At 40.1% G+C, this 17,445-nt stretch overlaps 1 protein-coding gene across 1 annotated transcript in view; it reads right to left on the reverse strand.

The window, feature by feature from the left end:
• TNS3 (tensin 3) overlaps positions 1-17,445 on the reverse strand; it is a 192,842-nt gene that overhangs the window by 94,400 nt on the left and 80,997 nt on the right. Inside the window, exons 4-5 of the mRNA XM_034062598.1 lie at positions 9,364-9,402; positions 2,353-2,394 (exon numbers count right to left, since the gene is read on the reverse strand). Coding sequence (XP_033918489.1) covers positions 2,353-2,394; positions 9,364-9,402 — 81 coding nt within the window. The remainder of the gene's footprint in view (positions 1-2,352; positions 2,395-9,363; positions 9,403-17,445) is intronic.

Below are 17,445 nucleotides of genomic sequence, written 5' to 3' on the forward strand. Positions count from 1 at the left end.
AAAAACAGAACAGGACAAAAGGCATAACTGAAAAAAACACTGCTTGCCACTAAGGCTGCCTTCTAAATGGCTCTGCATGAGCTATATATGTAAAGAAAAATCGCAGACATGTATGGCTTGGCTTGTATAAAAAGCAACCAGTACAAATAGAAAGCACTCTGAAGTATTCAGATGTAACACAAAGAACCTAAAAACTTCCAACTAACAATAGAAAATGATCTGCAATTATTTTCCTCACAGTGTATCTCATTATTTTGGTTCACATTTGTTACACTAGAAGCAGCTGTCAAAACAAATTATTCACATGCAGATAAATACGAAGTTTGCTCTATTGGGACTCTTTTTTAGTTAATTTGTCTAGTTAAGGAAGAGTGAAGGAAGAAATAATCTTGTCACTAGACATGTTAGCTGGTCTCGATATTAAATAAGCTTTTTGATAGTCTATTTCCTGAAGATAGGCTCTTCATTAAGGACAGGCTGGGGAGATGAGGATGGGGTGTCACCTCTTATGCCAGTGATTAGCTGGACTGTGCAGAGCTCTCCCTGGGGGATGGATGAGGAGCTGACTGAGAGCGTATGGGTCAGGATTAAATGAAGAACCTGCTCAAGTGAGTCCAGAGGAGGGCACAAAGATGCTCTGAGGGCTGGAGCACCTCCCCTGTGAAGACAGGATGAGAGATCTGTGATTTTCAGCCTGGAGTAGAAAAGTTTTTAGGGAGACCTTAGAGCAGCTCCCAGTACCTAAAGGAAACAAACTTTTTACAAGGGCATGTAGTGACACGACAAGGGGGAATGGGTTTAAATTGACAGAGGGGAGATTGAGATTAGGCATTAGAAAACAAATCTTTACTATGAGGGTGGTGGGGTGCTGGCACAGGCTGCCCAGAGAAAATGTGGCTGCCCCATCCCTGGCAGGATTCAAGGCCAGGCTGGACAGGGTTTGGAGCAACCTGGTCTGGTGGAGAGTGTTCCTGTCCATGGCAGGGGTTGGAACTGGATGATCTTAAGGTCCCTTCCTGCCCAAAACAGTCTGGGATTCCATGAACTTAGAAATGATTTTACTGGAACAATGTGAATAAGAGCATGGATCCAACCACAGAGATGACCTCAGCTGCACCCCAAGTAAAGAACTATGCTACTAATACAAATGCAACATCTGTGAAGGTCTCCTGCCTGTATAGGTACTCAAGGATCAGAACTCTTCACACCCTACGCTGAATGCACTAGCAGCACTGAAACACAGATGATACACAAAAAATTGCAACATGCACAAGACTAACACTATGAAACAGATGCTCATTTACTGCAATACACAGCACTGCTCTTGAATTGAACAATGAGTTGGTAAAGATCATATGCATGCTGCAAGTCTATCCTTCTGACCCTTTTTCAATGTTAACTTCAACTTTACAGTGGGGAACCAAATACCTGCATCACAGTTGCCTACTAACAGATAGACATCTACAGGCATTTCCTATGATTTAGTTAAAAATCAAAGAAACCTAGTATCTCTGATTGCCATGGTTTAATTCCAGCTGGCAAATAAGTACCAAGCAGCCTCTTGCTCACTCACTCCCCACCACAACTGTGGAAAAAATAAAAACCCATGGGTTGAGACAAAAAGTTTACTCAAATAAAGTAAAACATTATATTAAAAAATTATAGTAATAGTAATTGCAATAATGAAAAGAGAGAGAACAAAAAGAGAGGAATAAGATCCAAGACAGACAAATGATGCACACTACAATGGCTCACCACCCACTGACTGATGCCCATCCCATCCCAAGCAGCAGTGCTGAACATGTGCAATACTTCCATTTGCAGAAATTTCTACATCACTTACAAGACTGGGTCCTACTGCACTTCAACAAATGTATTTATTAGTGCTTATACCAGCAGTAATACAGCAATAATGACACAGGTTTGGGAAAGGGCATTTAATTTGTTTTGTAGATAACCTGGCACAGTAACTTGAACAAATAAAGGCTAAAAGATTGACTGTATATTGACCACAATGCAAAGACTAATATCCTTCCGGCTGGAAAAAGAGCCCTCTTGATTTAACTCCTGTGAATACAATGAGCCTATGAACATTTTAATATTTCACTTCTCCCATGCTTGATTTAGAAATAAGGAACAGAGAGTTCATTTCATTGTTCCTGGATAAACCCAGTGGCAAAACCCCCACTAATCAAAGGCTAATTTCACACAGCACAGAAACCAGAGTGAGTGCTTTGAAACCGCTAGCAAAGAATGCTTTGTGAAGATAGACTAAAAATAAGCAGCCACAAACAAGAGAAATACATCAGGGCAAGGAAGGGAAAGACAGAGAAAGAAAATGGAATTACTTACAGTTCTGGTTACATGATTTTTAACAGCCTCAGAGTTATTAGTCTGCAAAAGGAGACAAGTTAACAAGAATTACTTTAATTTTCCAGGCAGTTTAAGCATATTCTAATAAATCTAAAATATACATACAATTAAAAAGAGTACTTCTGAATGCTTTCTACATTCTACAGTATTAATGACCAACCTATCTTTCAAAGAGACACAGAAGAAATTATTTTATATGATCACCCTGCATATTCAGGTGCTGTAAGCCAGCATGCAGCCACTAAGGGTGCTTACTCCCCATTATAGTATACATGGAGATGTATGTGTTAATCATGTACTCCCTTTTGTATTTTTGCCCAATCTCTCATTTTATACTTTCACATGTAAACCAGACACTTGTGTAGGTATCAATAAAGAGAACTGCCCAGGATTTTCTTTAAGCATCACAAAAATCTCTGTTCAAGGCTTTAAAATAAGCTGAATTGCATCTAAGGAGGTTTAAAATAAACCTTTTAAAAGAAATGAGCCCATCCATTACTATAAAAATCCAACACACCACCAGGGGTACAACATTCCATCAGTACACAGGTTTTTACTTATAACTACAAACAGCATGAAATCAAGGCAATGTAATGGGGAAGTTGAGGGGTAAAACCAGGTAAAAATACCTGCTCAAAATATTTGCTTAAGACCTCAATGAAGTTAAGATCTGGCATGTCACAGGAGAAAAATATCCTAAATTAAGGATTTTACCATTTTGTATAATAATGGTAATATAACAGAAAATAGAAAATAAAATAATTAAATAAATAAAAATATAATGGAAAATAACAGAAATATTTAACCTTGAAAAATACTCAAACATGAGAAAACTAAATGACACTAGAACTAAATCAGTGCTGTAGGTCAGGTAAGACTGCATCAAACTTCAGTATTCTCCACTCCACAAGTCTGCAAAGACCACTGTGCACAGAGCAATGCCTCATGTTCAGCTGCATAAAAATATTGCTTCAAGAGATAAGTTCAAGTTCTGTGCAAAAATCAAACAGGTTTTGTTCAGAAAGCATTAAAGCTAAACAGAAGCAAAGTACATTGCAGCTGTAGCAACAGTGTTATCATTACAGCTAACAAACCATCCGCATCTTTAGCCTGTGGGATGCAAAATCATTTCACAATCTGGAAAAGCAGGGACATCTCACACTAGACCAGGTTGTCCAAGGCTCTGTCCAACCTGGCCTTGAACACTGCCAGAGATGGGGCAGCCACAGGTTCTCTGGGCAACCTGTGCCAGCACCTCAGCACTCTCACAGGGAAGAACTTCTTCCTTATACCTAACCTGAACTTCTCCTGTTTAAGTGTGAACTCATCACCCCTTTTCTTATGGCAAATCAAGAAAAGTAGAAGTATTACTGGTTGATGAAGCTGGAAAAAAGGAAAAAACCAAAAGCACAGTTCCAAATTTAATAAAATAAAACTGAATAGCGAGGAGGTAGTTTTAACAAGAAAACGTCTGAAGGCACTTCTGCTTCCTCATTAGTTCAGGAAAGCTGTATGAACAAGCTGTATGTGCAGAAACATCTCCACAAAGGTTTCTTCAAAGCTTACAGATTTCCTCACATGGAGACATGGCACTACGGTTCTGCATGGTGACAAAGCAGGAACTGAACAGGCAAATATAAGCCTCCAGTGGCTATTCCTACCCTTTGCAAACAAACTGGAGAATAGCACAGCCCTGTTGCCTTTCCCTTCCCATGATGTGCAGGCACGCTCATGACACAGGCAGCTGCAGCCTGCAGCATTCCCTGGCAGTACTGCTCTGGTGAGACTGAGGGAAGGAAGCAGGAAAGATCACACAAATGGAGAGATCTGGCACACCTGGCATGCCCTCTACCTCCACCACATCATGCTTGCTATGTGTTTGTAACACTTGCTTTGTATGCATCTTATGTGTCCTGTGAGCTAAAGTCTTCTCTACTTCCTACATCCAAAAAGACCCTGTAAATAACAGAGCTTGGTATTTTCCTACTTTGCCATAAGATTTCCATTGTACTGCTTGAAAGAAGAAAAAGGAAACAAATTAGTCATTAGTCACAGAAATCCATTTATAAATCAAACCCACTTCATGCAATTTTCCAGCAAAGTTTTTGCTGATTTAAGCCGGAAACCAGAATCATCCCTGGCAGATGCAAAATCGTTGCATATGTCACTTCCTAATCCAGCTTAGTCACTGTCACCATCCTCCAGGGAATTTGAAGGTCACACCTGATTAACCCAAGTTAACAATCTTCTGTCTTCCAGCACTGAGGTTCCACTTAAAATGAAACTGGAGAATGCAATCCTTCATCTACATGTCCAACAGCACAAACAGTAATTCAGCCTCAGATTCCTCAAGAAGTCACTGGCAGGCTCACATTAAAACCAGATGGACTGTGCTCCATGGGAACTGACTACCTCACTTCTTGGGTTTTCTGGGAAGATGTGTTTGAAAAGTAAATGAATGCAGTGAGGATAAAAATATATGTTATCCACATGTTATCCTGTCTACTGATCTTTCTCAGACAAAGCATCCGTGGCGCACTCAAAAGGCTCCATGAAAAAAGGAATGTGAGGGGTTTTGGTAAGAAGGACAAATTTTCTTTCAAACAATATTACAGTATTTGAGTACTGAGTTCTCTTCAGGTTTTCTGATTTCTTCCTGTCTTTCCCCATATATAATTGGGGATTTGGGTTTGTATTTCTTTGTATCACAACACAGGCACAAAAATTCACTTTTAATTTCAGAAATACTGGCACTGGGGTGGATACATTAAAGTATGTGTAAACTACCATAGCTTTCATGGAAAAATGGGATATGCAATTAGAATGAGGCCATTACGACTCCACAAGGCTCAATTTCTGAAGCAATTTTTTCTAGGTATTCTCCCACTCTTCTAATAAATATATTTTTTTTAAACCCTCAAAAATCAAACCTCACAAAAATCACAGAATGGTTTGGGTTGGAAAGGACCTTAAGATCATTCAGTTCCACCACCAGGCTGCTCCAAGTCCTTGTCCTATCGCTACAGTTCCTGATGAAGAGCCCCTCTCCAGCATCCTTGTAGCCCCCTTCAGACACTGGAAGCTGCTCTGCAGTCTCCATGCAGCTTCTCTTCTCCAGGCTGAACAGCCCCAACTTTCTCAGGCTGTTTTCATATGGGAGAAAAAAATTCCCCCTTTTCTCCCACAATCAGATACATTCTGTTCCACTCCTCTTTTAGGACAGGCCAAAGAAGTCTGACTCATTGATCCAAATACAGTTTTTGGTTTGTTAGGAGGGGCCTGAATGTTAAAGTCTGGTTTTTCCCTTCACAAGCAGAAAAGCAGCTTGCATACTTCAGGAAAATGGAGTTAAGCAAAACAACAAAAAGCAGAACCACCTCCCCACCCTTCCCAATTTATATCAAAATAACCCAACTTCCAGCTCAGAATCAGCAAAATAGACAAACTTTAGTTTGAAGTGATGGTACAACAAAATGTGAGTAGCTGGGTGTCCACTTAATCTTTCCGCATTAGAACAGCTGGTTATGAAATGTGGTGTTTTAATGGCAACAACCCAGGTTTGCAGAATTCCTTGGTAACACTGAGGGGGGAGCAGGGGGAGAATAGAAGGTGGGGGTGGAAAGAAAAAAGGTTATAAAGATTAGAGCAGAAAATTCTCTGATAAAGATCATTACTAAACCAGCCTTAAAACTGACAGACAAGTCATGCAGTGATAAAGGCCATTCAACCAATGGAGTTAATCTGAAGATAAGAATCCATCTATACAAGGAGGTTTGGGCCTTCACATCACATTTTGTTACTGCAAGACGTTTGGCTGGATGTGTGATGGGGCCTCTGAGGAATCAAGTTTTTATTTCCTTTATTCTTTTCAAAGATACACTATCGTGAAGGAAGGAAAGGAAAAAATACTCAGTAAAGGAGACAAACGTACTGCCCTCTTGAAGCACCTTAAACTGCCCTAGAGTACTTTGTGGAATCTAAAAATTACCTCAAAAACAGTATCCTTCCACTGGCCTTTTGAAGGAATACACGGAAAGTATTTGGAGCTTTAAGGTGAGGGCCTAAGCCTTCTCTTCCTTGTTTTGCAGCATTAGAAAAAATGACTTGGTTAAGAAAAATGCCCATACTTGTTAGCAATTTTATTGTTACATTAAAAATGTTGATTTTAAGGAATAAGACCAACTGAATAATTCACCATCTTTCAAAATAAGACTTAACAATTCCAGAAAGTCAGTTTAAACAGACTTGTCATCTTTGACTTTTATCAATTTTAAGCGGACTGTTATAGAGGAACTATTGTAAGTCAGCTCTTAGAGAAAATAAAGTCTCCATGGCACTTTTACATCACCCTTTTTTCCCCCTTTTTAAAATCTCTGGGTCACGCTACGATGCAGTAATGTCCATTGTCACAAATAACCCACTGCCTCTTCATGAAATGAAGTACACCACAATAATTCATCTTTGCTAAACATATGACTTGAATTAACAGAGCTGGAATAACATCGTCCCCCTTGCTCCGGTCAGCACAGCAGCTGGTTTATATTTTAGCACCTGAAACTCCTAACAGCTGCATTGGGTTGATATATGAGGGTCCTGATGTCATTACAAAGCTTCAAGATACATATCTCATGAGAAATTGGAAGCAAGGGCCTCTTTGGAAACAGACAACCAAGCTGAAAATAATCAATAAACCCCACATTCTGAAGAAAACAAGCATCTGAGTTTCACCAGGCTTCAACAGTCTCCCAACAGACATGCCACAGAGAGTTTAACTACAGTTCCTGCTATAAAACACCTCAAGGAGAGCATACATTGCTCTCCAGACCATTACATTGGCTAAAATATGTAGCACTAACTTAGAGTGTGTGTGCATATAGTTTATTCATGTGAGAACTAAGAGGTTGAAATTCCTTGGCTGGAATGAATGGGAGTAATTTCACAGTTCAGCAACAAACTGTGATTTTGTTCATTTTAATAGAGTTATCTAAAGATAACTACTTATTCTAAGATCAACCACTTATTCATCATCTCAATATTCTGTACTCAAAACAGTTGTAAAAGTGCTTACAGCCAATATGGTCACAGATTATCCTCCTTCAGAGAAACAACACTCTTCACTAAACAATTTATTTGAGCACAAGGCAGACTCCTAATCTAAAAATGAAACCACATTTCACACCTCAGTAATAACAACTTATTACACACTATACAGTGAAAATATTTCACCTGCAGCTCTTCCTGCAAGAAACTTAAATAGAATTCCACCCTTTTGCCTAAAACTAATAAATGTTTTATTCAGAGGCTGAACATACACCTGGCTACATCCCTGCTAGTAAACTAAAACAGGTTAGGCCACTTTTGCTGTCCAGACTGTCCAAGTGCCAGCAGGTCACAGCGTCACTCGGGACCACATCATCAGCAATGCCCCACATTCACAACTCATATAAACCAAATTAAGCCAGAATCATTAACAGTGACAACTGGTAACAAATCCCCCAGGTTGCTGGATGTTTAAAAATGTTCCCAAATCACAACAATAAATTTTCCATTTCAGAATCAATATTCAGGTTGTGTTAACAGCGCAAAGGAAATAGCACCCACAGTTGCTAGTACACATCTAACACTCTGAAGCTACAGACGTAAGGAAGGGTTTCTTTTCTATTTATACTTTTAGCAGTAATGCCATACAGGATCCTCAGACTCTGACGTGGGTTAATTCATAAAATTACTGGGTCAAAATTAGGAGATACATCCCATGGGTTGATATCCGCATTCCTCATAATACCATTAATCACTGATTTAGGTTTCCAGCCCTTCTTTTAAGTGATAATTAAGAAAAGCATGAACCAACACTTTTATAGCACCTTCTTACTTTTGTAGTTCATGTTGGACAAGTACCATTATCATTATATTTTTCCATCAGGGAAATCAAGACACAAAGACTTGCAAAGTGACTTGGCCAATTCACATAGCAAGCCAGAAGCATGATGCGGGAATCCTAATTACCAGTGGCTGTATCACATACCTACAATACCCAGAGTTCTTGTCTGATGCTTGGGCATCAGCTGTTGGTTGATGTGTCCTAGTAATGACACTAGCAGGTGGCAACAGTGGTTCAATAAATAACTCTTACACCCCAACCTCCAGGCATCATTCATGCTACTCTTGGAGCCAAAATAACAAAATTCAGTCACACAAGCCAGAAAAGGCTTATCATTTTCCTATCCTGAGCAAGTGTGGGTTAACTTAGTGACATGTACTGATGGAACAAGGGGAAATGGCTTTAAGCTGACAGAGGGGAGACTGAGATTAGACACTAGTAAAAAAATTCTTCCCTGTGAGGGTGCTGAGGCGCTGTCACAGGGTACCCAGAGAAACTGTGACTGCCTCATCCCTGGCAGTGTGAAGGCCAGGCTGGACAGGGCTTAGAGCAACCCGGTTTAGCAGAAGATGTCCCTGCCCGTGGCAGGGGGTTGGAACTGGATGAGCTTTAAGGTCCCTCCCAACCCAAACCAGTCTGGGATTCTAGGATTATAACTTCTCTCTTTCACCATGGACAAAGATAACAGGCCCCAACCAAGCTGTCCACTAGCTGTACTTTCAAACCAACAGGAGACAGCAGCATGTTGAAACAATTAATTACTTTTTTCATTTAGAACACACAAATGAAAGCAGATAATGTGATATGGACAACAGCACATTTGCTGCATCACAGGAAGGTCACCCAGCTCAGTTTAAGAAGAATCCTAAAGAGCAGAAAAGATTTAGCCCAGTTAATCCTTAGCCTTGCAAAATACTCAAACAACCAGATTTCTGCATGGGCCAGGACACAGTAACAAGCCTCAGGAATAGACCTTTGATTTGCCAAGCCCTCACAAGGAAGGGGATAGCACAGCACTGAAATAACATGAGATTATAGGAGGCTACAGGAATAACCTAACCTATAACCTAATAGAACCTGATGGGTATCAGTAATGTCAAAATACTTACCAGTTCGTAGTTACTTGGAAAAAAGCAGGGTGTCACCACCTGGAATAAAAAATAATAAAATAAGGGAAAAGGAATCATTCCTTTGGAGATGACCCAATCCCATTGACTGAGCTCCCTCAGGTGGAATCAAAGGGACACTAATCAGACCAGGTGCAGAACGCGAGTGTCCAGAGGTTCTCTCAGCTGTATTACTTTCTGTCAGCTCACTGAAAAGTTGCCATCAGCTTAATGCTAACTCAGTGCCCCTCTCTCATGCTGTCATCAGTGAAACAGGCTGAAAAGTAATGACTTTCCTCAGGTTACATATTGCAGGGAAACAGCTTTCTTGGGAAACAGGTCACATATTGCAGGGAAACACTGCTTTCTCACCCCCTCCATCCTTTGCAGCATACTTCTAATACCAGTTTTATACTAAGTATTCTGCTTTTCTAGTAACCTGGAACTTCAGCAATTCCCAATACCTTACCCTTGTTCTGGATTTTTTTATGGGGTGTGGGCTGAGCAGAGTAAGCACAACACATTCTGCGGACTCAAAATTTCAGAGTTACAAGTTACAACAAGCTTACGACACTATGGAGAACATGTTCTGTGTAAATCACACCAAAGGCAATCCCATCTCCCCCAGATTAATACAATACAACCAAACTCATTTGAATATTCAGAACTCCAAGAAAGGAAGGAAAATAATTACTGATTTGGATTAAATTATGATCTAGGGAAAAGCTTCTTTCTAGTCTCATATGGCAAGTGCTCTCAGACCTCGTACATACAGTCAGGGGACTGTGGTTCATCAGCTGACACCACTCAGCTGAGCTTCAGTGACAGTCATCATGCAAGTTCACTTTAACAAGCACCTTGAGGTTAACCTCAATGAAAACTGTTGTGGTTGCCCCATCCCTGCCAGTGTTGGATGGAGCTTTGAGCAGAGTTGATAACTGAGCAGAAGGGGCCTGATGTGCCATTTATAACCCTTAGAATAATAAAAAGATTATGTAGTCCATGCAACAGAGCAAGCTGCAAGAGTAAAGAGAAACTTCAGTCCTATAGGCAGCACAAAGAAAAAGAGATAGACCTAACTATATCAGAACCACTCCAGTCTAAACACTCAGGAACAGCTTTTTTAACAATTAACATGGAACGGATGGTGTTGGCCTCCATAATTGCTTATGAAAACAGATATGCATCTGATTCTCAACATTTTTTAAATCACAAAGTACTTACAGAAAGAGAAAAAAATGAAAGAGAAAGCATACCGATTTTCATCTCCCAGCCTCCTCGTGATCTCCACACTATCCCTAAAGAAAATAGGACAGATATGAACCCTTGAGGGTTGTCTGCTGCATCCTCTGATTTCTCAATGGACTTGCAGCTCCTTTCATGACTGCCACTCATGATTCACTAATCTATCCAGGCCAACACCATACTAAACACATGGAAGATGTTAACTAAGCTGCTATGATAGCATTCCCACTGCTGAAAGCAATGACATCTGCCTCTGTGACCTCCTGCCTGACACAGCATGTAAAACTTCCTATTACAAGCACCAATCCTCCTTTCAAGCCAAAGCAGCAAACCATCAGGCAGAGCAGTCAGTAGCAGGAAAAACCCTGCACCATCACCAAGAGCAGCAAATGCTACATCTATGGAGAAAAGACTGTCCCCAGGTGTCCTGACCATGCCATTACCTAGTATTTAACTAAAAATTAGGTTATGCTAGTGCTCTCATTGGCAACACCTAAGGTTAAAACAGATGAAACCTGACCAGCAATTACTTTCCTCTCACTGCCTATAATAATAAGAGGGAATTCATGGAAACACCAAAGGAATTTGCAGGCAGAGATGAACTGATATTACATGCTCATATAATTAACAGTAAGAATCACTGGGGAACAAAACTGTCAGCACTGGAGCACATAATGTCATCCCTGCACTCTCCCTTCCCTCCACTCTTCAAAACCCTCGAGGAATCAAGCACTCAGGCATCCACTGGAAAAGAATTTCAGCAGAGAGTTAGGGCTCTTTTTTGGCAGATCTGTGGAATCTTTTTTCAGACAACTCACACTGTCTCGGGGCTGTGAGAAGATGAGAGCAAATGTTAGTGGTAACACTTGATTTTGTCTCCTCTGAGACACAATCTCCTGAGAGACAATTTTGCCTCCTCTGAGCTTCACAATGCCTACAACACTACACACAGCCACCTGACTTCACAGACAGACTCCATCTTCTGCTGGTTGTGTGTCTTTTGCGCTTGCTTTTCACAAAGATCAACACTGGTGTTAGATGGTACTGTTCTAGGACTACCAAGAAGTCACATAATGCCCTTTCTTGTGCATACAGCAATCCCTATGCACACTGCCACTTACCACTGTGTTTAACTGTCACTCAAATGCAGAGCACTCCAAATGCATTACGCAACTAAAGACTTGGATGCACGGCTGTTTTCAAGCTACAAACTCAGTGCAAGACACACTGCACTACCCAATATGCACTACATTTTTTCCTACTCCATATACATAAATAGCATATTTCTTCCCAGATGCAGCAAAACAGCCAAGATCTCTATGCATCCCAATTTTAGTTCCATAAGCAGTTGCAGCAAATTCTTCTGCTGTTAATCCCTACACAGGTTAGAAGCAAAATAGCTGACGTGTTCATAGATAACAGAGGCTATCACAAGGTCTAGGTGACCTAAGCTGAGGATATACGAGTGACTCCAACTCTTTCCTGACTGGAAAGGGTTTCAGATGTACCCAAACAAGATCATCATTTCAAGAGTACAGAGCTGGAAAGCAAGATTTCAGGACTTCAATCCCGTATCAATGCAGAGATAGAAAATGGAGTATGGTTTAAAAATATGATGGTTTAAAAAGTTACACACCCTGTGTACCAGCTGCACAAAAACAGACTTCAGAAAGACTTCTGATCCCCCAACTGAAGCTACAGCTAATCTAAAGAAAGACATTTTCAACCAGCTTTCAATATTATCTTTACTCTGGTAAGAATGAACTAATATTGCTTAGTTCCACACAAACAAAGTACATTTAACTTCTGCACGTTCCTGTATTAAGAAGCAATACCAGAACATGGGAATGCCTTGTCTCATTTTCAGACAGTTACCCGACCAGTGCCCGGCACATACACACACATGCATACAGACACAGCAGTCTGCCCGTAGCCAAGGAAATACTGGAAAGACAAATTACCTGTTCTTGTATACACAGTTAATATGGAAACACTTTCCTGGTGCACCACTTCCTGAACCGAGCCTTAGTTTGGAAGAGTCCCACATTGATAGAAGAAGACTGAAAATAATTACTTTGATGAAGAATTCCAACTCCAGTGAATCTGTCGGTAATTTTCCTTCATACGACTGCAACACCAGTCACATCAGTTAATAAGTAACTAGTCAGCAGGAGATAAATGTTAACTCCAACAAGAAAAAAAGTCAACAAATGGCATAATATCTGGCACTAAGGAAATACAATCTGGCCCCACTTGCTGTAACGGACACTACTGTGCTTCCCCTCTTTCCTCTTCATTGCACAACAGGTGATTTGTTACCTGGTATTTACATTGCAACACCTTTTTTTTCACTCCCAGATGCATCTTTCCTTTGTATCCTCATTACTTTTTATTTTCTTTTTGCAACAAGAAGGTGGTTTTCCAGAGGAAGAACCATCTTCAAAGCAAGTGCCAGTTGCTACCAAAGGTGCATTCAAAGACCACATCTCAAACACTATCATATTGCTTTTGGAAAAGCATTTGGATATAATTAATTACTTTTTTCCTAATCTACAGTTTCCTCAAGTAAGAAACACTGGCATGTCTGCCACAGGTTGTGTGTAGCACAAAGGATGTGCAGCAGGAGGAACCTTCACCCAATATACACATGAGCTGCTTAAAAAGCCTGTTCATTCCAGTTCACTGCTGATCGTGTTACAGAATTGATGAGAAAGGGTGAAAAGAGCAGCAAAATGAACCCACTGACATCCTCTAAATAGTGTAAAGTTCCAGTGATGTTAGGAAACCTTGACTGTTGCATAAATGACTGTCAGGAGCCTAAATGGTAAGCTCATGGAAATAGTTTATATGCATCTTTGTGTATGTGTGTGTGTTTGTGTATATACACATATATACACTCAGAGAAATTTCTCTGCCTACTTTTATCCTTTTGACATCTGTCAGTTATCCCACCCTCCAAAACACTCACATCATAAATCCTCCTCACTAAGGAAACAAACTAAAGGACACTGAGTACATCTTGGAACTAGATGATCTTAAGGTCCTCTCCAACCCTAACTATTCTATGATTCTATGATTCAAATAACTGTGCTCTCAGGGATACAACTTGTAACATGACAGAATTCAAAATGTAAATCCAAACTGTGGAATAAAAAGGGACATTATTGTCATCTTAACATAGGGTTGAAGAGCTTCAACAGTCACACACATCTTCTTTTATTTCTTTTTTAAACAGAGCATCTCCAGTTGTGTGGTTTTTGTTCTGGAGACATCAAGTATCCTCAACACTTCATGCCAGACAGAACAGTTCTCAAGTGTGCCCAAACCCACTGAATTTTCTTCTTCAAATTGAGCATTTTGGGCAGGCTGAAAACAGCAGCCTTAAAGGAAGACCTGCCAAACACAGCAGAAACTGAACAAGCACTTTGGAGTCATTACAGTATTTTAATAAATAAGATACAATTCTGTTCCCAAAAAGAAAAGAATAGATACAGCAAAATCAGCATTGAGATTCAGTGTATCTATACACTATTTCTGCTCCCACTTCAGAGCAACAAATTCTTTGGGCCTATGGAAACAACTGTCCTCCTGTATTATCCTAAAGCACTTTTGAAGCTAAGCTTGGAAGAAAGAAGCAGAAACAAAAAAAAAAAATGCACTGTAAATTGCAAAGACAGCTACAGATGAGAAAATGCTGATGGGCTTGGCTCATGATTATCAATAAAATATAAAGATTTGATCATATATAGTATGATCATACAGCAAGCATAAGGCAAGTCACATCACAAAAGCTTCCTAACACATTACATTATTTTTCTCACCTAGTTCTGTGATAAAGTTGCTACAGGGAAACACAACAGACACAGCCAGGAGATCTCTGAATCCAAACCCAAATTCCAACAGTAATATTCTAGCACCATTTTATTAATCTCTCAGCCTCAGAATTTGTTATTTGCTGAAATCAAGCTAACACTACATGTACCCACTTCATCAAGGTGTAAAGATCAGCTGAAGCTTGATTAACTCTCCATGAGTTTCTTGGAACAAACCTGTGACTGAGCACTGTAAAATCTAAGCCATGTTTCTACAGTCCTAACCTATGCACAACTCGTTTCTGTCTTCTTGGGATTAATGCCTCATGAAACAAAATCTGAAATTAGCACCTGAAATGGAAAGTCAGATATCTTCAGAAGGGATTTCAGGATTTTGAATATTTATTTATATGCAAATCCCTATTTCCCAAGACAAAGCAAAAAGTTGTTTCAAACTAAGTCACTGAAGAGAAGCCTTTCCCAAATAACAAGGAATACAGTTATCCCAAGATGCAAAACTGTATTGTTCACAGATCTTTGCCACCTGTAAGTCTGGCTTTCTTCCATGCTGTGATATTTGATCTTGCAGAAGATCATGAAATTTGTTCTCCAGCTCTCTGAAGAACTCCAATTCTAACAAAAGAGAAGAATTCTAGAACCAGAAATGGTGATTTTTTCCTGATAACTATAAACGAGTAACCAGAGATTAAGTTCTGTCCTTTATCTGATCACTGGATTTGCTCCAAGAGAGTTCAAAAGCAAAGGCCAAGAATCTTGAGTAGAACTTGGGTGTAGCTAACAGGGGTTAAGCCAGCCAGCAGGAACCAAGATCCTAAAACTTGATTTTTATTGGAATTTGCACCAGCCCTCTGCACTGTGGTACAGTCTGACAATCTGAACTGCAAATGGAGTGCTAGCTACTGTCCCTCCTGAGTTAATCTGTTTAACCACAGATTTATAAAGTGGATTGAAATGTCATGCTAAAATGAGTACAGAAACATAATACCTTTGTGCAAAATGTCTCATTTTGCTGCTGCTTTAAACAACAGTTACAAAGAAAGTCCTAATTTTGTCCACTGCATACATCTTTGAGAGACTTTGACTTCTGCTTTCTTTGTATCAGATCTGACCTCTGTAAGACTAATTAGATACACATTCCTCAGGGAACTATGTTATCCTTACAGGATTCCAGGCCTATTTATATTGGTATAATCCCTATCTGAAAACATGCTTCATTTGCAAAGTCCAACAAATCTGACAACATTACCAGACAGGGAGGGCCCAAGCAAGCAAATGCAATAGAGTCCCACAGATGTTTTCCTCTCCCAAAAGAACAAACTACCAGCATGGATTAGAGGTCTCCTGTACCTATATAGAAAGGATCAAAGATAGCCAGAAAATAGATGGGACCAGTAAAGAGGTTCTTCCCCAAATCAGCCAAAACAGGACAGGGCATGGGAAGATCAAGCAAACAAAAGACCTCAACTCTCCTAACACACTCTAAGATCTTCCAATGGAAAGTTCCCATCTGTCATGAAAACACAACTTACCCATATTTTGGTGCTGAACAAAGAAAAGCAGAAATCATTCCATTTCCTTCCTTCTCTCACATCTTAGCCTCTTTTCCCCTTGACAACAACTAGATTTATTTTCAAAAGAAAATCAGCAAAGAAACAAATAAATTGTATGTGTCCCAGCTGGGTCTTGCACAACACAGCCAGCTCTCTGAAACAGTATGTCTAAATGAGAGTTCTTATCTGAAAACACCAGCATACTTGAAAATACTTTCTCAGTTTTGGAAAGCCCCAACAAATTAACTGCCAAATACACAACCCTCCAGCACAGCACTGCTGCTACTTAAACAACGTAAGGTTTATGCCCATAAAAAGCAATTTCAAGTCCTCATGTCCCTCAGTAGCTTACAGTTCTGATTGAATCTGAAGGTTTTATTCATCACACCACTGAATACAGTGGTATTGTATCTAACTTAGAGCATTTTACAAACAGGAGGATCTCCAAAATTTCTTTTCCTCAACCTTACACAAGAGGAGGAAGGGTCTTTCCTTCTTGCTCCAAAAACACAGACAAGAAATTGTTATATGCCAGTGCAGCATACGTTTCTCTCATAAAAATCTGTCCCACTGGATATTCATACAGTATCTGCCTTCATCCCCATCCACTGCAAGAGCAAGAGTTCAGCCTTAGAACCTCAACAAGGCTGCCCCAAGTGCAAGGTTTATGCACAAAACAGTCCAAGAAGTACCCAAGTGACAAAATCAACAGAGCCTTTTGAGAGCAAATACAGCTTGTGCTTTAAGTCTCCAAACTGAAAATACCTATCAACATTTGTCCGTCTCTCTATATAGATATATATAAATAGGCAGATCAGAAGTTCATAGAATCACAGAATGGTTTGGGTTGGAAAGGACCTTGAGATCATCCAGTTATAATCCCGTGCCATGGCCAGGGATGCCTCACACTAGATCATGTCTCCCAAAGCTCTGTCCAGCCTGGCCTTGAACACTGTCAGGGATGGAGCATTTACCACTTCTTTGGCCAACCTGTGCCAGTGCCTCACCACCCTCACAGGGAAGAACTTCTGCCTTAGATCTAACCTGAACTTCCCCTGTTTCACTTTGAACCCATCACCCCTTGTCCTATCACTACAGTCCCTGATGAAGAGTCCCTCTCCAGCATCCTTGCAGCCCCCTTCAGACACTGGAAGCCACTCTGAAGTCTCCATGCAGCTTCTCTTCTCCAGGCTGAACAGCCCCAGCCTGTCTTCACAATCCAAGTTGCACATGCAACCCAGGACCAAAAAACAACACTCATGATTATTTTTTATTGCTGTGATTACTGTCACTCTCCCTTCTATAGTGCTGCCAGTCATGGTTTTAGCAGTATTTCATATTTACAGTATTTAATTTTTTATTTCTACGTATTCTTCTATAATCATGTTTGTATTTCCTAGTCTATTAGACTAAGAAAAAGATTAGGGTATCACAAGGGACTATGGATATTGGGGCAA

The sequence above is a fragment of the Melopsittacus undulatus genome, chromosome 1 (assembly GCF_012275295.1).
Source record: "Melopsittacus undulatus isolate bMelUnd1 chromosome 1, bMelUnd1.mat.Z, whole genome shotgun sequence".
Lineage (NCBI taxonomy): Eukaryota > Metazoa > Chordata > Aves > Psittaciformes > Psittaculidae > Melopsittacus > Melopsittacus undulatus.